At 38.1% G+C, this 25,703-nt stretch overlaps 1 protein-coding gene across 1 annotated transcript; it reads left to right on the top strand.

The window, feature by feature from the left end:
• Positions 1-278: 278 nt before the first annotated feature.
• LOC130919526 (regulator of G-protein signaling 5-like) lies at positions 279-24,192 on the top strand. The gene is made up of 5 exons (XM_057842318.1): positions 279-440; positions 1,364-1,477; positions 5,990-6,051; positions 18,060-18,226; positions 21,305-24,192. The coding sequence occupies exons 1-5, from the start codon at positions 397-399 to the stop codon at positions 21,467-21,469; spliced, it is 552 nt and encodes a 183-aa protein (XP_057698301.1). The 5' UTR covers positions 279-396; the 3' UTR covers positions 21,470-24,192.
• Positions 24,193-25,703: the final 1,511 nt, after the last annotated feature.

Here is a 25,703-nt window from a genome sequence, read left to right as displayed (position 1 = left end):
CTTAGCTGTTGTCTTCCTCTGTATTGAGAGAAGAGTGGAATATTTTCCAGAGTTGGGTATGTGTGGGTGGTCATGTAATAAAAATAAAATAAAATGATTATACACTGGTCTGTAGTTAAAGATGATTATTCTGTAACACAGCCCCACCAGTCTGAAATCTGAACTACAAAGGTGTTCAAATGTAAACACCTGTTTTTCTTTGTCCAGGCATCGCCGCTGCACACATTCCAGTCTGATTGGCTTCACTTTTGGCGCACAGCCCAGAGGGTGTCTGCATAAAACCCCGGTGTGTTTAAAGCCAGCGCCAGAAAGCAAGAGGAACTCTCAGGCTCATTTTGGACTAAAACACTGAAGGTTAATCTAATTTTTGAGCAACGTGCCTGAGGGTACTGCAAAATGTGTAAAGGATTAGCTGCCTTGCCCCAAACCTGCCTCGTACGGTAAGGCCTACTTGCAATTTAAGTTTTCCATATAATCGGCAATTAATGTTCGTCTTTATATTCGTCTTACTTATAGTACAACAATATTTTTAAAAATATTGTATTTCAGGGATAAAATAAAATGTGTTCCATAATCATTACTGTCCTCTGAAAATGTTTTAGTTCCCTGATGTGTCTATGCCACGACATTTAATTTTAATTAAAATTTAATTTTTATTCAACATTTATGATACAAAATGCTATTTAGGTAAAAGATTAAAATTAAATGTGCAACATACAATATTAATAAATTTTGGTTAAAACATAACTAATCATTTTGTGTTTCTTTAGTATGTATAGTATCTTGTCAATGAAATATCATTCTCATAACAAAATATCAATATTTAATGTGAGCATCAAGGTTTGTTTTTTGTGCGCTTCATCCCGTTCAGCATTTTTTTGTTTGTTTCGTTTTGTTTTAATTTGGTATATCACTATTCTGTCATAATTTCTTATAGTATGTTTGTGAGTGCTAAATAAATACTCCATTATTATATAGCCTATATATTTTTAACGAAATTACTTGGAGTTTGTTAGATGAGATTTAGGTCCCGCTGTGGATGAAATTTAATCTGAATTTGAAATTTGATGATTTGAAAATGGCAACTAGCTTTTCGAAATTTTGTAGTATAATGTCGAGTTGCTGTTGAGAATGGCCCCCACATCTTAAAATGAGCAGCACTATTTATGTGTCCTTTTCACATTGCTATATCTCCTTGCATGCATGCGATCTAGTTCTATATATTGTGGTGTAATACAAATATACTGTATATACAGCTGCGTCAAAGTTCAATGTTTTCTTAAGAGTTTAAAATGAGTACAATCAAAACAAAAGTTCACTTCAAGGAAAACTATTACATTCCCCTCTGCGTCATGTTTTACAGGGCTAAGGAGATCAAGTCAAAATTGGGAGTTTTGCTGCAAAAACCAGAAAATGCAATCGATCTCATTGTTCCTTATCCGGAGAAAACGGAGAAGAAGCCAGAGAAGTTGCAGAAGTAACTTTTTTTTTTTTCCTGATGTGTGTTGAGAGCAAAGATCACAGATAATCCCAGTTTGAAATGTTTGATCGTATTGTATGTAAAGGCAGACTAACCTAAAGCCAGGGCATTATTAAACAAAGACATGATTTAAAGGTTCAAAGGCTGAAGCCGTTCAAACATCCATCAAACAGCTTCACCTTGACGACACTATCGTGTGGACTGCAGGGGCGTCAATAATAATACGTCAATCCTGTCAATACTGTCAATACTGGGGCACAGCAGGGCAAATTATTTTTAGCACTTGCTGTAATTTTTGGACTATAAGCCGCTACTTTTTTCCCTCATTTTGAATCCTGCGGATTATTTGTTGATTTATTGGGTTAGTGGGTAAAACTTTATTTGACAGCGGCGTCATAACACTGCCATTAGACCCTCACAGTTATGACATGACACTATCATGGGCATTACTGAATGTTTATGACTGATGTCCTTAAGTGTCATCTGGCAAATTATGTCACTAACTCCATTTACGTCCAGCAGGAATCTTTTCCAACCATTCAAAAGTTAGATAATTTGCCGGATTAATGAAACAGCTGGAACAGTAACTGAAGAAATAATTAGCACAGAACATGAATTTTGATTGTTATTTTCATCTGTATCGCTGCAATACACTTCTAGGAGGCATGTTGGACAACAACAGTTTTGACAGAAGATGGCAGCAGAGGTTGACTGTCCCTTCAAGGGAGCAATGATGGCCAAATGAAGCTTTTTGAAGCAATGAAGCTTTGCAGGCAATTGGTTCAAAGCTTCATGGTGGTTCATTTGGTTTTTACAGTCTTATGATGCCGCTGTCATATAAAGTGTTATCTTCTGGTGTAATATCCTATAATACAGTGAGGACAGCTGCGGCTTATCTATGAGCAAATGCTGTTTTAGTGTCAAATTTGGTGGGTGGCGGCATATACTCAGGTACGCCTTATTGTCCGAAAATTACAGTATCTATCATAAAACGTTAGAAATATTGCTTTAAAGTATATATAGTTGAACAAAAACACAATTTTCTGTAAAAAAGGTTTTTTTTTCAGCCATTAGTGTTTAAAATCAAAATTGGAACATCCCTTGTTGATAGTCAATTCACCTCATGCTCATCAACTTTTATCTTTCCTTCACCTCTTCCTACACTCTGCTGTTCTACTTTGTCTCAACCAAAATGAGGATATATCACTGTAACTGCTATGCAATTTATCAGTGTTTCTCAACTCACTTGAGCTACAAGCTACAGTACAAGTATAGGTTAGCTTCCATATAGCACGACTTACCGACAAATTTCGTTCATATAGCTTTTCCCCATAAACATACATATGCATATTTACTGGTTAGTATAGATGGAAAATATTTACAGACATACCGTTTCCAAGGCAGAAGCGTAACAGAAAGTACTCGTCAGCATCAATGCGACCGACAGGCTGTGTACGGGGAAAGTGAGTGACCATGTATTCCAAACTGCGTCACACGATGGATGCAGTGAATTATTATGACCACATAGTGGCATTAACGAACTGTAAAATGTCAACTGGGTCTAAACACTGGCGACTCTCGCCAGCACATTAAACATTACGTATATATAACATAAATTAAAAACCCGTTCCTTTTTACCCCATTCCGATCCTTTGAAAAATGCCCTGATTACATGATTGGATCGGGACATCCCTAATCTGGTGATTTAACAACTATTGCAAAATCATCCTGCTATAAAATCTCCTTCTTTTCCAAATCTAAAGATCTTGCATTTTACCTGTGTGACTTTTAAGTGCCACAACATTGCTCAGATTGGTACTATTTAATAAGGAGTATGAAAAACATTCTGCTGCCTCTGAAGACACAAAATTTCTCTGTGGATAGTAATTATATTTTTCGAGTGACGTTAATACACGAACAGAACTAGTTGAACTCAATTGTTCCTCAAAAACACATTTGAAGATTTAAATTTGCATTGGCAACAGCATCTCTTTATCTGTTTATTGTTTTTTTTTCATGTTAGATGCTCTGACAATTTATTTTTTGTATTTATTTATTTAGCTAGTTTACAGGGTTTATGCAGGTCAGTAAGTATTTAAGCACAAGCATTTAAAGTCATAAAATTGATTTTGTCAAAATTCAGGCCTTAAAAGCATCAAACTAAATGTTTGATGCATTTAAAAAATTACGCAAATAAAACACTTTTTTTTTTACATTATTGATTAGAGTGGTCTGATATTATCGGGTAGCCGGGATAAGAGAACATGAGAGCATTACGGGATAAGAGAGCTGATACTATCAGCTACCCGATAATATCGGCCGATAAACACATTTCGGATATTATCGACGTCTGTTTTTAATTGTCAGTCTAGGGCCAATATGCATGTTGCCTTCAAAATGAATGTAGAAGCCTTCTGCCCTTGTATACTGTAAGGGCCAGTCACAGCTTAGCACAGCAGTTAATGTATGTTTATTGACCATTAGATGTCTCTACAGCAGTATTTCCCAAATAGTGGGGCGCGCCTCCCCAGGGGGGCCGCAGAGCGATGCCAGGGGTGGCGCAAGTGACCTCGGGGAACATGCTGTTTTTTTGTTTTTGTTTTTTTCTAGAATAAAGTGTACTTGCACATACACTCAGTGGGTGGCAGTGGCGCTCTCATTTTCAAAGTGCGCGCAGTATTTTTGAAGTAACCAAGAGCACACAGAAGAGAGATATGAAGAGCTGTGCGCCGTTTTCGAAAGCCGTTTTCTGGCCGGACTCACGCAGCGACCCACTGTCTTCTCCGGTTCTCACGTGTCCGCCCGAGACGTGCCATTTTCGGCTTGGGATCGTGACAACAACCGCCCCCACCTACGGTTCTCCCTCGGCCGCCGAGCTTTTTTCGGGCCGTTTGCCTTTTGGCTTTGACATTTAATACAGTGGTAGATGAGGAAAGACCACTGTTTACTGTGTCTAAAAATGATTATAGCGGACAGCCGGAAGCTAAATCAATTAAGATGCCACTTAAACACATTAGACCCCAATCTCATTGATAAGCCGCTTGATTGTTTATCAGCGAAACGTGCCAAATATTGTCAACAATCGTCCCGCTTTGCCAGTGTTATATCAGTAAACCAGTGAGCACTGTTAGCATGCTCAGTGCAAAATAACCCCACACCATTGCAAACTGGAGGTGATACTGTGAGCAGCAAAAAAAAAAAAAAAAAAAAACTGTCCTTCTGTCCAAAGACACTCTTTTTTTTCTATTCAGTTATGTTTTTTGGTCAAGTTTTTTGGCATGTTTTCCTCATGAGTTAATCTTTCTAATCAACTTGAATTAGTTATTATTTACTGATTTTATTACATTTTATTCTTCAGTATCAAATGGTCAAAAATGTACCTTGAGTGTATTTTTACAGTTTGGATGTGACTTTTTTTTTTTTTTTAATTCAGGCAAATTGATGCACGTTGTCTTTTCTCTTACAAACAAAACAATGTTAATAAAGTTATACTTTATAAGTTGATCTCTGTTATTTTCTCTAATAGAAAATAAGGACGCAATGTGAGGCAGAGGTGTACTTATAGTAATATTATAGACAAATGATACTACTTACAATGGCGGCAGAGTTTGGGGGGGGGCGAAACATTTACGTCTTCCTTGGTGGGGGCGTAACAGAAAATAATTGAGAAGCACTGCTCTAAAGTAAGATGCTTGGGATTTGTTATGTGAGCAGACTGTTTAAATTCATGGTGCAAAAATTAAATGAACATTAAATGAAAAATAATCACTTATAAACTCATTACATACCTCATTGACTTTACTGAAGCTGTCGACCTTTGTTGTTATTTTGAGCCAGAAGTACTGTGTAAGTGATATTGCAAACATCAGCTTTATGGATCATTTTGATTTAAACAGCAAATATAGCGGTGCAATATTGGCAATTTTTCCATAACTCTAGTCGAAGTTTTTCTCTTATTTTTCTCAGAATTGAGAATTCTTGTTGGAAAACAGTGAAGTTGTTACATTTATCATTATTATAGTATCCATTGGGGAATCATTGTAAAATTAGCCATAGTACGTTAAAACCACGACCGCATTGGTATCATTTTGATATCTGTATTAGATTTTTTGGAATTGGACATTATCGGGATATTGGTTAAAAAGTTATCGGACATCTGCGTTAATGGACAACTCTACTTATAATTTGTGTGTGTGAAACTATCTGCAGTGTGGCATGGGCATTAAATTAGTTTAAAGTTGTATTAAAAAGCATTAAATGAGATTTGCTAATACCTGTAAAAACTCTATTTTAGTACTCTGTAGCTGATATGGCAATGTATCATCAGTAAAAACAAACTAAGGAGCAATCCCAATAATATGGATGGATTATACAAGAAAGGTTTTTTTCCCTGAAAAAACAGACATTTTTGTAGTTCAGAAACAGAGAAAACAAGAATATTTTTCTTAACTTTATAAAGATGCATTAGGTTCCCTGCCATTTTGTTGACATTAAGTATTTCTTGCACAGACCTTCAAGAGAGGAAGCTGCTCAGTGGCGTGAAAGTCTGGACCGTGTTCTGAACAACAGCTGTAAGTCGACTCTCCCTGGTTATCTCCATCATACTTTGTATCTATCTCCCAATACAACAAAAAATCCATACAGTACATCTATAATTTTGTGGAATTATTCCTAAATTGGATTAGATTGGATAAAAAACCAAGACCAGGAACTAAATTGACATAAGAATGTAAGATGTTTAATGGGGTTCTCTGCTGGGAGTTGTACAGTCAAATGCAACCTGTAAACAAACACAGAGCGAGCTGTCCTCCCCTGAGCCCAGCGACCTTATATGTCCAAATGATGAAATGTTTTGTCTAATAATTTGTCCCACTCAGATCAGAGTGTTCCCAAATCCACCTGGTCTTCAAAACAACAAGAAGGATTATTGTTCTCTTTAAAACAGAAATTAAGATTATTTAGCCTCCACTCCAATCTGGTTTTAACATATACTGTAATTTCCGGACAATAAGCCCTTACTTTTTTCTTGCCGTTTCTACCGTGCAGCTTTTATAATGAAGCGCCATATTTATGTATTTTTATTTATTTATTTATTTATTTATTTATTGACAAATTTGCTTCATATTTTCTTGTTAAAAATTTTAAAAATGGATACTTAGACATATTTTTAAAAGACTGAATTTCAAAATTTTTCAATGATATAGCATTCAGCTGCTACGCTAGCACTGATAAAGCTTGCCAGAAGCTCATCAGAATTACTCAAAAACTTTTATAGATGAATATCGCTCCATCTGATACTATATGTTGCTACAAAAGAATTATTTTAAGTTGATGGGCATCCGCTATCTGCTACAACAAGAGAACGTGATGCTAGCATTGACTATCCGTTTTCAACTGGCACTTGGAGGACTTTATTGCCACAGTATGCTACAACAAAGCAGGCATACAAGGGCTAGCGCTAGCTGTTAACCGTTTATAATAGGATTTCATCCACTTCAAGTTTAGAAGGAAAGGCAAAGTGGATTAAACATCTTTGCAAATGTAGTGAGCTGCTTTTATAAAGTTAGCTTGTTTTCAAGCGTTCAGACAACACGAGTTGGTGATGTTGATGTGTGATGTATAAATATATTTTTGATCAAATATTTCTGGATAACATCTATGTAAATATCCAATGTTAAGATATGGACACATGTGGTTTATTGTCGGGTAAGGCATATTTGTGGATTTATTTTTAAAATTTTGAGGAATTTGGCCATTGCGGCTTATGATCTGCTTTATTGTCCAGACATTACGGTGTAATAATGTGTGTAATAATGTAAGATGTTTTGCCGAATACAGTGGTACCTCTACATATGAAGTTAATTCGTTCAAGGACCTTGTTTGTAAGTCGAAATGGTCATATGTCGAGCAGGATTTTCCCATAAGAATACATTATAATTCCATTAATTCGTTCCACAGCCTGAAAACCTACACTAAATCCTTAATGAATGCTGCTGGCACTATTGCAAATAGCAATTAAACAGAGCAAAACAAATAAATTATGGATAAAAATTGGAATATAATAATGGTATTAATAATAATAATAATAATACCTGTAATAATGTAACGACTCGGGTTCTAATGTGGCGGATGTGTTTTGCGTAGTGTATTTGAACGCACCGTATGGCTGACTTGACAGAGTGAGGGAGGAATTTTTACTTTCACTTCGTCCAACTGCGGTGGACAGTAGGCATTCACAAGTTCTAAAATAAAAATTAAAAACCTGACGAAACTGGTGATTTTTTGGCAATGTTACCACAATAATAATTTAACAATAAAAACCTTAAGGTCAGGGGAGGACCGTCGAGATCGTAGACATTCTACGGCCATATTATCGAGCTAGTTCACGGACGTGCACACCACGCTCATATTTTTCTATCATTTCCATCTTCATTTCAATTAAAAGCCTCACCTTTTTGCTTTTTTCACCACCTGCACTAACATTCTTGGAACCCATGTTGATTTCTCTCACAAGAAAAAAACGCTGTGCGCCCGTCTTGCGGGAAAACAAATCGTTGTATTTCGAGCATGTCGTCGGATGTAGAAACAAATGGGGAGTCAAATTTTACGTCGGATTTCGAAAATATTGTGTGTCGAAACAATCGTATGTTGAGGTACCACCCTGGCTGGGTGGGGGCCGTGGCCCTGGGATGGCGCCTTTCTCTGCTCGTCTGCGTGGCAGTCGCGTGTTTGTTGGGGCTCGAGCACGGCTGGATGTGATTGGGCGCGATCGGGTGGGGGGCCCCGATGTCGGGATTGGCGATGGGGCAGCGTAGGGTTGGTTGCCAACAGGCTTACACTCACAAGGGATTCATATGATTACTGGTTTTTAGATCACAGAGCTTATTTGTGTACACCCCTTCCAAACATCTTATAGACACCCCTGACCCTTCTTTCCCTGGTCAACAGGCCCCCCACATGCTGTCAACTAGAAATACATCTAGCTGACGATAGCACCAACATATTCATAGTGAGTGTAGGCGTTCAATGTATTTCTTGTTGTTGTTTCTGTGTCTTTTTGTGTTTCTTTTCTTCTGTTCCCCCATAACCCCTTCCTGTTCGCGGCTTTGTCATAATAACGAGGTATGTTGAATGACCACAATGGGAGTATGTCATACTCTCAATGTGAAACATTTAAACTGTTCAGACCAACCGGAGACTTAGCCTTCCATTCTTCGTGTCAAACAGCTGAACAGGACAGGTTTAAAGAAAAAAAAAACACTTCATAAAGGTTGCATGGGAATTATATAACCGATGATTTTAGGTTTTACACTAACCATTCCGTAACAGGAAACAATGCCTACTGGAGGCCTGGGGTCTGTCTGCGAGATTGTTTACAGTGGAGCAATCAGTTGAACTGGAATTCCATGAGGCAATACAGTATAAGTAGTGTAATTAATATATTTAGCTGTGTATTTACCAGACACAAATTGTTTGACATTTGAAAAACACTTCACAAAAAGACATGGTGCAACAACAGTAAACAAAATGAATGTATGCAAATCTCAGCTGAGGAACTATTGATCTTAGGCTTTAGGCAAAGTAGTACTGTTTAACTCAATATGTGAATGCATTGTTTGTGTATGTAGCCAGCTGTAACATACTGTATTCTGCTACATACAATAAATCTAAGTGACGGCCATATTCAGAGTAGAACCACATTAAAATACAGTATATACCACTATATATTTTCCATTAGACTACAGTTTAATACAGTATTTGTTTACCTGTAGGGTATCATTTTTAATTTGAATTTGTGCAAAGTAAAGGGAAAAAAGGCCACAAAACATCAACATTGTTTTACAACACAAGCAAACATGTCTGAAAATACTTCATATGAAACAAAAATCCCCAAAACTGAGCCAGTGCAACTCAGTGGGTGGCGGAAGACCTTTCAAAGCCTTTCATTTGCACTGAATGGAGCTGAGATTAATGTTTTCTTTACGCTCTGATGTGTTTGTGGATACACTTCATGTTAATTAATATGGACTGGTCAGCGGAGGCTGTGTATATTATGGCCAAAAATTCACTGGGGAGTCTCAATGAATCTAGCAGTGATTTATCCTACTACAAGTTGAAAGCTATGATAGTTTTTTTTCTTTGAATTGTTCCATGCACTAAACACTCTGTTCACAGAACTCAAAAATGATTAGAGATTACACAACAATATTTTAGTGATGTACTGTACAGTTACTAAAACTTTGCGTGTGCCACACAAATTAGCTATAAAATATTAAGCCCTGTTCAATTAAAGTGCCATGAATCTTAATAGAGCTTGAAACTTTATAGCTCAGTCAACTGCAGAATGGCATTTGACTGTTACGACCTTAATAATTATGGGGTAGTTTTACTGTTTGGGATTATAGTGTGGGATTTCAAATAATTACTGAATTTTTTTTCAACTATAAGTGGCTCCTTTTTTGGGGGGGGGGGTTGTTTTTTTGCCCTTTTTGGGCATTTAACGACTAAGGAGAGTGTTCCATTTTGACAATATTCTTGACTTCCAGTGGGTATTCACGTGCACTTGATGCGTATTGCATTCTCCAACCGGTGCACCCTTAATTAATCCAGCTACATAGGCTCTGTTTGTAAAAAAAAATGTTATTTCAGGCACATTTCGACTTGTAATCAAGACCCTCATTGCCACTACAGAAAATCCATAAATGATAAGACATTTTTAAAGAATGGATATCCAAATTTTACCATTACATGTGATTCGCAGCTGCTGCAGTAAAGCTTGCCAGAAGCTATGTCAGACCTCGTAAAAAAGATTAATTAGATGAATAGGAATCCATTTACAGCCGCTATAAAAAATGAGTGATTTTAAAAGGATGGATAGCCACTATTTGCCATTACTATACTAGTGTTACTTAGGCATTTTCAACCAGCACTCAAGGACCTAAAAAGACTTTATTTCCCAGGAAGGTCCTATTCGATGCTTGATCTCATAACAGAAGAACAGTTTAAAGCTTGCGCAGCGTGTTTTGAATTTCTTTTGATTTAAAGAGGACGGCTTGCAACAATGTTTTGCAACGTAACTGCAATACATTATAGCTATAGCAGCTATAGCTATTAGCTATACCTACAGTATAGCAGCTTACAGTCAGGTGCACTTTATTGTCCATAAAGTATTGCAGCCTATATTAAAATTCCATCTTCTATCTAGATTTTAAATGTCAAAATTTAGTAGATACTATAGGCAATAGGAATTAAACAGGTGACTGATGACACTGCACTAAATATCGTCCATCATTTTTCCATGCCATTTGTCCTTATAAAGTTAGAGCATGAGCTGGAGCTCGCCTAGTAATGACAGGTATAAAATTTGAGTTAGGATGAAGTATACACGTCTTTATGTTAACCCAGAGTACAATATATCTTAAGATCTTATCCATTACTTTTCATAATTTTACAGGTGCATTTTACAGGAATAATATCACACAAGAGAAACTAAGAAAAACAAATTGTTTAATAAATAAGCACAAAAAGCAGTAAAAATATTCAGAATAATCTAAAAGCTTAATAAAAGAAAAAAGAAGAGAGGAAAAAGTCTGACGACTGTGACCTTTAGCTTTCGATTAATCCATCAACCTTTGTCACTATGGTCTTGGGATGCAATCAATAACTAAGGCTGAGTAGGTTAGCAAGACATAGTATGACATCACGGAACTAAATGTTGATTTAGAAAGTCATTGACGCTGCGTTGACAACATAATACATCAATAGAGTCAGACTGAAATTTGTGAGCTGTTGCACCAAAACCAGACACCTGGATAAAATATTGACAAATCAACTGCCCTTGTTGTATTTTTTCCAAAACTACAAATATATTTTAAATCTGATTAAATTAGCAAAGTAATTCAGCCAAATACACTGATTTCTGGCAACCATTTTGATCATTTATGGAAGATTGGCACTACAACAGTGCTGCTTGGGGTATTTCCAGAGGTGGGTAGAATAGCCAAAAATTCAACTCAAGTAACAGTAGCGTTACTTCTAAATAACATTACTCAAGTAAAAGTAGTCATCCAAAAATTCAGTCAAGTACAAGTAAAAAGTATTCATTGAAAAGAATACTAAAAGTAATGATTAACATGGTGAGTAACCGCTTACAATGTCTGTTTTTTTTATTTTTTATTTTTAAATAATGGTATTTTTTTTCTCAGCACAACTTCATGTATATGAACTGTTGTTATTATTATGCTGTACTATAACCTATTACATGACCATATCAGGCCAAAAAGATGACACAAAAATCCTTGAAATCTGACCAGAACAACACTGTGAAACATCACCAGTTCAAAAAGCATGATTGCCCTCTAGCAGAGAAAAAAACATTGCTACCGCTGATTGGTATAATGGAGTCATTTGGTTATTTTTGCAACGTATCATTGGTGAAACTGAGACAGCCACAGATGGCTTCTCTGGCAAAAATAATGTCAATGTGTAGAATAAAGAGGAGAAATGTAATGACTCGAGTGTAGCCCAAAGTAGCGGAGTAAAGCCTGAGTTAGTGGTGACGGCATAGCGACGATGTAGACCTTACGGCAGGCGTCTCCAAGCCGGTCCTCGAGGGCCGCTGTGGGTCCTGGTTTTTATTCATACTGATCAAGCACAGACCCTTTAACCAATGTGATTTGAACTAAAACAAGCAGCACCTGACTGCAATCAACTGATTACACTTATAAAACACCAGATTAGTGAAATGGTGTGGTCTGTTTTATTGGAGTGAAATCCTGCACCCACTGCGGTCCTATGTGGAATAGTTTGGAGACCAAAAACGTCCATAAGCATTCGATAGCTCTGCAGCAAGGGAACACATTGCTCTTCAATTCACTGCCAAGCCAATAGAGGGGTGTGGCGTTGTGTTTGTACGATTTTGGGGGACTCTTGTCAACTTCCTCTAGTTTTCTTCCGGTTACACACCAATGCAAACAGAGATGGAACGCTTGAATATGGATCTTCAGCTCATCAACATTGAACAACAAATGCTGATCATACAAATGTTGAGGCGCATGCGACGCAGAAGACGGTTGCAGAGGTGGTCTCTCCGACTGTTGATGCCGCACAGAGAATGGCAGTCACATTACAAATTCTAGCGTTGTCCAGCGTTTTGTCCGATTTCTTTGCTGTGTCGTACAACCAGCTAGTGGGAAGCCATAGCAGATTTCTGGCGGCTATGGAACTTCCCAAACGGTGTTAGAAGCCTTTATGTTAAACAGGTTATCATAAAAGCACCGAGGCGCTCTCAATCAGTGATGATGTATTAAGTGTGTGAACTGTCTGTTGTTGATAATTAAACATCAAAACAACTGTTTTGACACCAAACCTGTGCTTTATTCTTCATATACTTGAAGTGTCAAATATCAATAAGTCACAGACTCACAGGAAACATATGTACACTATAAATCAGGGGTCCCCAAACTACAGCCCACGGGCCTGATACTTTCAATAGTGTTATTTATTTCCTGGGTTTTTTCTGTGAAGAACCCAGAGAGGGTTATTTGTAAGCTTGAGAACGATAAACCGATGCGACCGGATATCCGGTTTTACAGGTGAGAGATGCAGCTGTATCGATAGTAAAGTTACCATTCGACAGTAATTAGCCATTAAATATTCAATGAACCGATAGTAGAGATAGAATTCGGCTATTGCGAGCACAAGAATCGGCTTCTAATGCCTAGTTCAATGCATGGGATAATAATTTAGCTTTTACTTCACATGCTGCGCTTGTGTCATTCACCACACAGCGCACTTAGATTGAGACCGCACGCATGATATAATATGGACAAGCACAACTCAAGGTCGTGGTTGCCTCAGAAGAACCGCTACTAATCGCCGTCATTACCCGATCGTCACGGGCGTGTCATAGCAACGCGAGAGCTAACAAAACCACTGTAACGCACGCTCCAAAGCGTTTTCTTCACAGCCCAAAACGAAACAAGTAGTGGCAACGAAGCAACATGCTAAAACAATGGACAGTTTGCGCACCATGCCAGCGAGGTGCAGCGATTGATTTTCAACGCACCCAGGAAAACAAAAGTCGGACTTTGAAGTGAGGAAGGCAGCCAGATCTGTTCGCATGGGACAGAGCAAGTGTGAAGTGTGGAGCGGTACAGAGATCGTGAGTTTTTAACCCTGAAAAATAACCCACTACAATGGTGGAAAGGGCAGCACGACCCTCTGGAGATTTTTTTTTCCATGAAATGCAATGTACTTAAACATGAACATGTGGATTAGTTAATCTTCCTCAAGGAAAAATCTGCCCTTCAAAAAAGATATGGACAGTGATAAGGAGTAAAAAAATGTGGAAACACAGGCATAAGTGAAAGACTTTGCTGTGTATCAGGTTAAAGTAACGATTATTGACCTGTCTGTCTAAAATGCCATATTTTTATTCCCCCCTTTATACCAGTGGTAAAGCATAATTTATTATTTATTTATGATAACATTGCAGGTTTAATTCTTTTTTTCTAGAGCTGCTGCATATAATTAATATTTTTTGTTTGTATGATGTTTACGTTAAAAGTTTGCACTTAAATTACTTACCTCTTGTGTTCAAAACACCAGGAAATACAGTAATTGAATTACTGCACTTTATTGTTGTCTGTCACTGGCGTTTTATTATCAATCCCATGCAACAAAATGACGGTCATATAGTTAGCCTTAATTTTTTCCTCATAAAAAAATAAAACATAATATTGGTATGAAATTTTGTTGTTTAATTTTGCTATTAGAAGTGTGGTCTTTTTTAAATGTTTAAAATACTGTACAAACACACACAACAAATGTTTGCTATCGTATCGTTTTCACTCTGTATCAAACCCGATCAGTCTACATGTGTTTTGTGGATCTGGATAAGGCGTTCGACCGTGTGCCTCGGGGAGTCCTGTGGGGGGTGCTCCGGGAGTACGGGGTACCGTGCCCCTTGGTAAGGGCTGTTCGGTCCCTGTACGACCGGTGTCAGAGTTTGGTCTGCATTGCCGGCAGTAAGTCGAATTCGTTCCCAGTGAGGGTTGGACTCCGCCAAGGCTGCCCTTTGTCACCGATTTTGTTCATAATTTTTATGGACAGAATTTCTAGGCGCAGCCGAAGCATTGAGGGGGTCCGGTGACCTCAGCATTGAATCTCTGCTTTTTGCTAAGGATTTAGTGCTGTTGGCTTCATCAAGCCGTGACCTCCAACTCTCACTGGAGCGGTTCGCAGCTGAGTGTGAAGCGGTTGGGATGAAGATCAGCACCTCCAAATCCGAGACCATGGTCCTCAGTCGGAAAAGGGTGGAGTGCCCTCGGGGATGAGATCCTGCCCCAAGTGGAGGAGTTCAAGTATCTTGGGGTCTTGTTCACGAGTGACGGTAGGAGGGAGCGGGAGATCGACAGGCGAATCGGCGCAGCGTCTGCAGTAATGCGGACTCTGCACCGGTCCGTAGTGGTGAAGAAGGAGCTGAGCCGAAAGGCAAAGCTCTCGATTTACCAGTCGATCTACGTTCCTACCCTCACCTATGGTCACGAGCTTTGGGTCGTGACCGAAAGAACAAGATCCCGGATACAAGCGGCCGAAATGAGTTACCTCCGCAGGGTGTCCGGGCTCTCCCTTAGAGATAGGGTGAGAAGCTCGATCATCTGGGAGGGACTCGGCGTCGAGCCGCTACTCCTCCGCGTAGAGAGGAGCCAGCTGAGGTGGCTCGGGCATCTGGTTCGGATGCCTCCCGGACACCTCCCTGGAGAGGTGTTCCGGGCATGTCCCACCAGCGGGAGGCCCCGGGGACGAACCAGGACACGCTGGAGAGACTATGTCTCTCGGCTGGCCTGGGAACGCCTTGGGATCCCGCCGGAGGAGCTGGTTGAACTGGCTGGGGAGAGGGAAGTCTGGGCTTCCCTATTAAAGCTGCTGCCCCCGCGACCCGACCCCCGAACAAGCGGAAGATAATGGATGGATGGATGGATGGATGGATGGATGGATGGATGGATGGATGGATGGATGGATGGATGGATGGATGGATGGATGGATGGATGGATGGATGGATGGATGGATGGATGGATGGATGGATGGATGGATGGATGGATGGATGGATGGATGGATGGATGGATGGATATATTTTGGGCTGTCAAACGATTAAAATTTTTAATCGAGTTAATCGAAGCTTAAAAATTAATTAATCGTAATTAGTAGCAATTCAAACCATCTATAAAATATGCCATATTTTTCTGTAAATTATTGTTGGAATGGAAAGATAAGACACAAGACGGATATATACATTCAACATACTGTACATAAATACTGTATTTGTTTATCATAACAATAAATCAACAAGATGGCATTAACATGATTAACATTCTGTTAAAGCGATCCATGGATAGAAAGACTTGTAGTTCTTAAAAGATAAATGTTAGTATAAGTTTTAGAAATTTTATATTAAAACCCCTCTTAATGTTTTCGTTTTAATAAAATTTGTAAAATTTTCAAACAAAAAAAAAACTAGTAGCTCACCATTGTTGATGTCAATAATTACACAATGTTCATGGTGCGGACACCCATAAAATCACACCCAAGCGCCAGCAGAGGGTGACAAAACACCAAAAAACACAAGTAACAAATGGACATGACACTGTGCTGTCATTTTAATCTGTTTGAGCGGTGCATGTGCGTTAAATGTGTCAAATATTTTAACGTGATTAATTAAAAAAATTCATTACCGCCCGTTGACGCGATAATTTTGACAGCCTTATATTATATTATATTATATTATATTATATTATATTATATTATATTATATTATATTATATTATATTATATTATATTTACTTTTGTTCCGTGAAGAATTCAGAAAGGGTTATTTGATTGTGGCTTTCTGAAAAACAATATTTTTTTACATTTAGGCACTTCGCAATCGTCACACTTTTTCTGTTACAAACTCCCCCCTCATCAGAGAAGGAAAAAGTTATGTGGCCCTCACAGGAAAAAGGGGGCCCCTGCTATAAATGGTTAAGTGCACCAACCAAAAATACGACATAAAGTGATAAAAAGCTGGCAGTTTTTAGCCAACTGTGTCACCACTTCGCGTGGCCATTCACATACCTGTCTCGGAGGTTCCTCCAATTTTTTTTATGCTAGCACTGACCTCTAGCCCCGTATTTTCAGCAATCTCCTTCCACGAATTGCTTGCCATTTGGCAATCTTTATAATGTCTTGACGAGACATTGTAGAGGTTGTCATACTTGCATGATACTTTGTCTGCTTGAAAATGGCGGTGATTTCGCACTGAACCAGAAACAACAGTCTGAGCGGACCAGTCACAGTCCATTTGCGTCACCTCACCACGCTTTGAAATGACGCCCAGTCAGGTTTCTGTGGAGGTGCGCGTCAGGCTAAGGCGGAGGGTCCTAAATCGGGTCTGCCTTGACGGCATAGGTGGCCGCAGACACATTACTTGGCCTTAACCCAGTACATGTAACGCCACATTCCCCACCTCTTGGTATTTCATTTATCAGTTGATATCTGTTAAACTACCCTAAATTCACAAATTTGTTTTTGGTCATTCCTCAATGTTAATGATCGGTTTGTTTACAAAAGCACACTCAAAACGCAACTTTAGGTAATTTTTTTTAGGTCAGAGTTGATTATTTTTTTCTATTTCAACAAAATAAATACACATACAGTATTACATGTTGAGATTGTCAGATCTTATTTTTACGCTGTGTAAGATGTGTCTGATTTTAGTGGATTCGGCTTAATATTTAAGGAGGAGGGTCCAAATAGAATATAAAAAAAACATACTACGGTGTTTATTTCATTAATTTACGATTCAGATCCTGTTGTTATCTGTTTTCGGGATGAACCACACCAATTACTGCTCCTCATACTATATCTCTTGATGGTGATAATGATTGTTTTACTGTTTCGTATTCTCAGTGTTAACTTTTCACTCAGTGCTTTGTTAAGGTCAGACAAAGAGCTTGTCGACACTATTTGGGCGTCTGTTTGTGTATCTTAGCACAGAAGCTTGATTGCTACTCAGAGCTATTTAAAAGCAAGCCAGCCTATGACGGTAGAAGTTGGATAAAAGCCTGAGGGCCTCGGCGAAAGCTTATCATCAGTAGCACAGATTTGATCAGACAATGGAACCTTTTAAGGGCATTGTGCAGAATCACAATGGCTTTTAATGAACTAAGGTTTTATTGCGTCAGACTTGTTTTAGAAAGAAAATATTGACAAAATATAATGACACAAAATTCCGAGATAAAACACTATATTTACTTATGAGAATAAAAGCACTGATTTGACAGGATAGTGTTATGATCCCAGATTAAAGTTTTGCCAGCACATTTGATGTAAATAAAAAATGCAAAAGTCATTTAGGTCATTTCACTTCCAACAACCAAAAAAATACTTAACTGAGTCAAGTGTTTAAAATGGCCACTTGGAAGCAGTGTCATTTATTGGTCAATTTTTAAATAGGCTATACAGTGGGTTTTAGTTTAAATGTATTTGTATTACAAATGATGGTACACTTAAATTTTTTCCATGTTTTGTCTATTAGATGGTCTTGCTACTTTCCGTAGCTTCCTGCAGTCTGAGTTCAGTGATGAGAATATTGAGTTCTGGATGGCCTGTGAGGATTTCAAGAAGATCAAGAACCCAGTGAAGATGGCCGCCAAGGCAAAAATGATTTATGAAGACTACATTCAGTCTGAGGGACCAAAAGAGGTAAGACTTCATTCTACTATTTGAATGCTTAAACAGTATGCCTCTAACTACCTGACTAACAGCTATGGACAAGCTGCTGCTAGTTTCCATTAAAAGAAAGAGACAGTAGACATCCGGATAACTTGAAATGGACAAATTCTAGGGCAGGGGTTGGGAACCTTTTAGACAGAGAGAGCCAAAACCCAACATATTTTAAAATGTGATTCCACAAGAGCCATACAGTGTGTGTATGAATGTATATAAACACACACTGTATATTCTATGTTCTTTTGCCAGCTTGTCCGAGTCCCTTTTTGTAAGCACTGTTTCTTTCGTGAACGCATTTCAATGCATTACATGGGAGGCAGAGGGTGGTCAGGCTCTGCTTTTACGAGCAGTCATTGAGTTGCGATTGAAATAAATCTTGAGAAAACGACAAAGAAAGTCTGACATAGTTACTTGGGTTGTTACAATCGTTACGCAGTTGTGCACTCACCACAAGTAAACTAACAAATAGAAACATTGTGTGACGCCACGTATATTTCCTGGAATAGGAAACCACAATCAGGGACGAATAGAGGGACGTGTGCGTAACAGTGGCCTAGACAGACAGAGCCTTTCGGGGCGGTCGTTTCGTGAGTCTCACTCGCCTGGAAGTGGCGGCAATTTGACAGTCCAAAAGTCACGAAAGTGAAGTGCCTGTGTCACTTGGGGTACCACGCGGTTCCCTTTCGTGGTTTAATTTTCCCATCTGTATTTTTTATATACTCCAATTCACTCGGCATCATGTCAGGAGGGACCGACCCCGCCGCTGGCCGACTGGTGACTTAACGCATGAGGCGATCTCACCTTTCTCCGTGCGACTCGACTTGAAGCATATTATTGCTACACACATTTGTAATCTCCAAGTGCGATTGTGCCATCAGCCCATCATAGCTGGTTCATGTCAAGCGAGCTGGCGGGTTCCACATTTAAAATGACGGGTTGGCATATCCGCTCATCAAAAGAGCCATATATTGCTCGCGCGACATACAGTGTATCACAAAAATGAGCACACCCCTCACATTTCTGCAGATATATAAGTATATCTTTTCATGGGACAACGCTGACAAAATGACACTTTGACACAATGAAAAGTAGTCTGTATGTAGTTTATACAATAGAGTTAATTTATTTTCCCCTCAAAATATAGCCGTTAATCTCTAAACTCCTGGCAACAAAAGTGAGTACACCGAATGGGAACTACACTACGTACATCCCTAAATGTCCAAGTTGAGTACTGCTTGTCATTTTCCCTCCAAAACAGACAAGAAAGCCCGCCCGTCTAATCAGACCATAGGAAATGGTTCCAGTAATCCATGTGCTTTGTTGACATGTCTTCAGCAAATTGTTTGCGGGCTTTCTTGTGTACCGTCTTCAGAGGAGGCTTCCTTCTGGGGTGACAGCCATGCACACCATTTTGTTGTAGAGTGCGGCATATGGTCTGAGCACTAACAGGCTAACCCCCCCACCTCTTCAATCTCTGTAGCAATGCTGACAGCACTCCTGTAACGAATCACATGACATTTTGGAGGGAAAATGACAAGCAGTACTCAATTTGGACATTTAGGGATGTACGTACTGTAGTTCCCATTCGGTGTACTCACTTTTGTTGCCAGGAGTATAGAGATTAACAGCTATATTTTGAGGGGAAAATAAATTAACTCTATTATATAAGCAGCACACAGACTACTTTTCATTGTGTCAAAGTGTCATTTTGTCAGTGTTGTCCCATGAAAAGATATACTTAAATATCTGCGGAAATGCGAGGGGTGTACTCACTTTTGTGATACACTGTAGGTTCGCGACCCCTGTTCTAGAGTATTTGGAGTATGATGTATGATGTATGATATGTCAAATAAATATATAAAATTACATTACCCCAACTAGATTCCTATGCTCCTCAAAATATAGAATCATATAGAATCGGGTGGGAACCTCTGGGTACCTCACGATGCGATTTGCGATACAAGGCTCAGAATAACGATTTTCTCACAATATTGCAGTGTAATAACAATTAATCAATACATGGGTCAGGAAATAATTCTACAATATTTTACTCTACAAGTAATAAACAGAAAAATAAGCTCTTTTCATTCTTCTGATGTGAATTGAGCTAAGTCTATCACTAGTAGGCATCCAAGTCATTTGAACTGGGAACTAATGTTCATGCGCAGCTATCCCTCCCACTTCAAACGGATCGAACATCTATACGGGCAATGGCAACCAATTAGTTTAATTTGAGGGCGTTTTAGGTCATTCGCTCTTGATTTTCAGTTATTTCGTCTTGTTTTTGCAGCATTTCTGAGTCATTTCTTGTTAATTTGGGACATTTCTGGGTCACTTCCAGTTGATTTTGGGTTGCAGAACTGTTGATTTTGGGTTACAGAACAGGAAGTGAGCCAGGAATCTCCCAAAATGAATGGGCAGTAACTCAAACTCAATAGGAAGTGAGCAGTAAATGCCCCGCAAATCGAAAAGACTGGCTGAGAATGCTCTGGTTTCGAATGAACGAACGTTCCTATCAATATGGATCAAGAGCCATCAATGGCAGCCATTGAGTTAACAGAGACACTTTTCTAGTGGAAGATTTTGTTAGCAACTTGTTGTTGACTTTTAAAAAAAAAAAACAGTGACACCTTTTCTAAATGAGATATCGATTCTTTGCAGGAGCATGTCGATAATCTTTTGGAATACAAAGTATCCAGATGTATCACCATTTCGATATTTTGTCACACTCCTATTATACACTCCTCAACAGCATTTTAATGTACGTACACGCATCTTGCTTAATTTTTTTATTTTAATTTTTTCAAGAAAATTTGGTCCAGTCTGAATATGCTATCAATTTGCAGTTTCCTTAATTTGACACACTGAGGGCAAAACATTATATTGGTATGCAATACTATTCTATAGTACAAGACAGTTCATCTTTTAGTTGCAATGTTTTTTTCTTTCTTGTTAGTATACTTTGCTTAAATACTATTTTCTTAGCATATCAATTCACGAATAATTGCTTAACTTGTCACTGACAGTATACACTGTGTTCCTCTGCCATAGGTCAATATTGATCATTTTACCAAGGACGTGACTCTGAGGAATTTGGTGGATCTTTCTCCTGAAACCTTCGATCTGGCTCAAAAGCGGATCCACGCCTTGATGGAAAAAGACTCCTTTGGCCGTTTCCTGAGGTCTGAGCAGTACCAGGAGCTTTTGGTCAACTAAACTTCAGAAGGAAACTGAGCAGCTGGGTGGGGAGGTGGTGAATGGATTCCGATTTGTGTTTTGGACAAATATGATGTTGAAAATTTAAAAAATCCAATTTTATCAATGCCAAAGTTTAAGAAAAAAAAAATTGAGATAAAAGAAAAAAATAATTCACCTCTCCACCCAACACAGTTCCCAATCCTTCCAAATAAGTGAGTTGCTAATGCTAAATTTGTCAAATTCCCCCCAAAAAATTGTATTCTTTGTGGCATACAGTCGAACTCACACCTATGGGAGAGGAGCAATATTTAGACATAGTTAATGCCAATCAACTATCATCTCTAAAAATTTAAAGGTGCCATGAAATAGTGTCAAAAAATAAAAAATGACTACAATAACATAATTTTACATGGAACAAATAAATTTGTCATGTAAATTTGGCTGATTTTCTTTCTTTTCTTTTTTTTTTTTTTTTTTTACCATTTCTTTGTCATTCCACTAAAACAGTGTATCAAGGAATGCTCACTTATATTCCAGCTGGTGATGTCACCACCAGAAATGATGATCATGTCTAGCTTTCTAGTGCTTCGTTAGCTAGTTAGCTAGCTAGTACATGTTCACAGCTAACTGAACAATTGGATGGCAACAAGAGAATAGAAAGCCTAAGGATTGCATGCTAGCAAACTGCAAAAATCTGCCGCACATTCTGGGTGTGACATCATCTTTTGTTTGGAGATTTTTTAGTGGGCGGGGCCAAAGCATCTGAGAAAGGACAACAAACTAGGATTTAATTTCATTATTAAGCCTTTTCTGTCACTTTTGTTGGATAGATTTGTGTACAAAATATGGTCTTCTATCATTTTAAAGTCAATTGTTGTCATTCTGATTTCATAGCACCTTTAAGTAATTAGCGTTTGAGTTAAAAATCCTCTCCTTGTCTAGCGCCCCCATGCCGACCACTTATGACGAAGGCAAATCGCATAAGTTGTATACCAAAATACATGTTAATAAAAGATGCTTTGGCGTTGTGGCGAAGCTACTATTGTAATCTCTTCGAAAACCGACAATAAAAATAATTTCAAATAATTATATAAAGTGTTGAAACAACTTCATTTGCTTCAGAATAATACAAACACACCTGATATGATACTGACTAAAAACCATACTATTATACCATTTATTATATAAACTAATAACTTAATTAGGATTTGACCTTTGCAAACTTTGCAAAGACCTGCGTCTGTAGTTAATAACTTTACCTCACTTCGCAAAAAATAAAAAAAATTTAAAAAATAAACAACGAAACAAAACAAGGTGTATACAGGCATGTTTGGATGAGTTTGTTATGGAAGAACTTGCCAACCATGAACCAAACCCCATTGTTGGAATTAATTAGAATGGAAAAAGTGAAGCACACACTGCCATCTAACATAATGGAGTGAAGGTGTGGAGGGGCAGGATTTCTTCATCCCTTCTTATTATATTGTAACGTTTGACCAAAATTCGTAAATCAACCACAACAAAAAATAATTTGTTTATTTTGAACAATGCTACTAAATCTGCTACTGCTAAGTATTGACACATTAATTAAATCAAATATGTACAAGCCCTCGTGCTATTTGCTATGTATTGTATGGTGAACAGTAATCACAAAACTATAACTTGTATTTTCCACTTTCTTTTTCCTCCCACACACAAGTTTATCTACAGTACATCTACCAAAGTTCCTTTTTGGCTCTGGTAAGAGCCATCCTTGAGAACAGTGCAGGCCAGTAGGTTCAGTGGTCAAGCCTCTTGGCTGCCACCAAACTGCAAGTTGTTTGGATGGGAAATCAAGTGGGAGTGAATCTAAGAATGAGGGAACGGTATGGCGAAATAGTTTTATAAAGGAAACACAAATATATTAGCAAGCTGCAGTAGTGTTTTTCCTGTGCGCCTCTACTTAAAGTGTTGAAAATTGTAAAAGCTACATAAGCTTATTTAATATAGACACATTTAAAGAAGGGTGGGGGGTTTCTGGGTTGCTGCAGTGGAGCTTATCTGCGATTTGATCCCTTTCTTAAATACAGTTGTTGTTAAATATAAGTTTTTTTGTTTTTGTTTTTCAAATGAATCAAAATTACTTAAAACAACTCCATATTAAAATATAATTTATTCCCTATAAATTGCTATACTGATTTACAATAAGTGAACATTGACGGAAACAGTGGTGGGTTTGATGTCTGTGTTCATTTTAAATTCACAACGTGTGATGATATACTCATGCTATGTAATCTGTTTTTGTTTCTTACTAAATCATTTATGTTGTAACCAACACATTATCATTTATGTACATATTCACCATTTGTCAAGTCCTTTTTGCTCAGAGAACTTCACATTGTCAGGTGGCACTGTGGCACAGATTAGGCAGTCTGATGCCATAAATAAGGAGTCAAAATATCATAGCTCGCAGAATAGCAATTAGGACTTTGAAAGTGCTGAATATGTCATACAATTGTGCATGTATGTCTTGAAGTTGACCACATAAATATATATCTGCATACTACTTTTGAAGATGTATTTATTTGACATATGTACATTATATATTTCTATAGATATCATTATTTGAATTTGACTGTTTCTAATTTATTCACAATGATGAGATTCATAATGATTCTTTCAATGGAGAAGTGACAACACATTCTCTCAGAGACATGTTTCTTTATAAAAAGAGGAAACATTTCACTTGTCACCTTGTGTTTATTCAAGATAATAGTATGAGAGAGAAACAAATTAAGAGAAGAGTCATATATAGATTATATCGAAACTGTTATAAAGTGGAAACCAGATTACAATACATGCATAAATACACAAGAATAAAATGTGTTTGCAAAGATGATTTAATGTAGACCCACAATGGACTTAAATAGTTCAGAATAGAGATGGTTTCTTAGTGTCTACCCTGAAGCCAGATACAGTATATGTAATGTATTCCATAGTAAAATGCCAGTCACAAATGGTGTAGCGGTGTACCGTAATTTTGGACTATAAGCCGCTACTTTTTTCCTTCATTTTGAATTCTGCACACTTTATTTGACAGCGGTGTCATAATACTGTCATAAGACCGTCATAATTATGACATGACACTATCATGGGCATTACTAAATGCTTATGTCATTAAGTGTCATCCGGCAAATTGTGTCATTTACTCCATTTATGTCCAGCTTGGATCTATTACATCCATTCAAAAGTGAGATAATATGCCAAAAAACACTAAAATGACATCCGTTCAACTGCTCATGACAGCGTCATGTCATAATTATGATTGTCTAATGACAGTCTTATGGCGCCAGTGTCAAATAAAGTGTTACCAAATACCATAACTAGCAATGAATGAAACAAATGGAACAGTAACTGAAAAAAAATAATTAGCCCAGAACATGAATTTTGATTGAATTTACATCTGTAGCACTGCAATGCATGCTAGGAGGCAAGCTGGACAACAACATTGTTGATAGCAGGTGGCATCAGAGGTTGACTGTGCCCCCCAAGGGAGCAGTGATGGCCAAATAAATCTTCTTGAAGCATGGTGGTTCATTTTATCTTATGACAGTCGTATGATGCCGCTGTCAAATAAAGTGTTACCGGTTAATATCTTTTGGTGTAATTATCCCATAATACAGTGAAGACAGCTGCGGCTTATAGTCCAGTGCGGTTTATCTATGAACAAATGCCGTTTTTGTCACACCGTGGTGAGATTCTGTCATGTCATGGTTATTTCCTTCTTTATTTTGTAAGTCTTACCCTCCTTGCGTCAGGGCACTTGCCCTTCCTCATGTCCTCCCTAATCACATATTGGTTCCACCTGTTCCCCATTACCTTCTGTGTGTACCGGTATATATAGTCAGTCTCCCCTTTGTTTTGTGCCAGAGTGGCATCGTATACCGTCGTGTCACCCCAGCTCACTTCCTGTCCACAGCCATAGAAGAAAACCCGATCTTGAATCTTTTGTAAGCATTTCTGAGTTTGTTTGCTACTTTGTGTTTTTGATAATGTTTTGCCTTCCTTGGTGAAAGTGAATTTTTGTTGAAGAACCTGCCTTGTTTGTTTTTACCTTGAGAGAGACATTGTTGAACAAATCATTTTTGTTAACCAAGAAAACTCTGCATTTGGGTCCTGCGTCCAGTCTAGTTCTGACAGTTTTCGTGCCAAATTTGGTGGGTAGCGGCTTATAGTCAGGTGCGCCTTATGGTGCGAAAATTATAGTACTTGC

The sequence above is a fragment of the Corythoichthys intestinalis genome, chromosome 7 (genome assembly GCF_030265065.1).
Source record: "Corythoichthys intestinalis isolate RoL2023-P3 chromosome 7, ASM3026506v1, whole genome shotgun sequence".
Lineage (NCBI taxonomy): Eukaryota > Metazoa > Chordata > Actinopteri > Syngnathiformes > Syngnathidae > Corythoichthys > Corythoichthys intestinalis.
Note: the sequence above shows the minus strand (reverse complement) of the source record. Positions and strands in the feature narration are given on the sequence as shown.

What these genes read in the sequence shown, in the direction of transcription:
- LOC130919526 (XM_057842318.1), top strand. Translation starts at nt 397, where the DNA reads ATGTGTAAAGGATTAGCTGCCTTGCCCCAAACCTGCCTCGTACG. An exon ending in AAGCCAGAGAAGTTGCAGAA is followed by an intron (nt 1,478 to 5,989) that starts GTAACTTTTTTT and finishes TTTCTTGCACAG; the next exon opens with ACCTTCAAGAGAGGAAGCTG. An exon ending in CCGTGTTCTGAACAACAGCT is followed by an intron (nt 6,052 to 18,059) that starts GTAAGTCGACTC and finishes TTTGTCTATTAG; the next exon opens with ATGGTCTTGCTACTTTCCGT.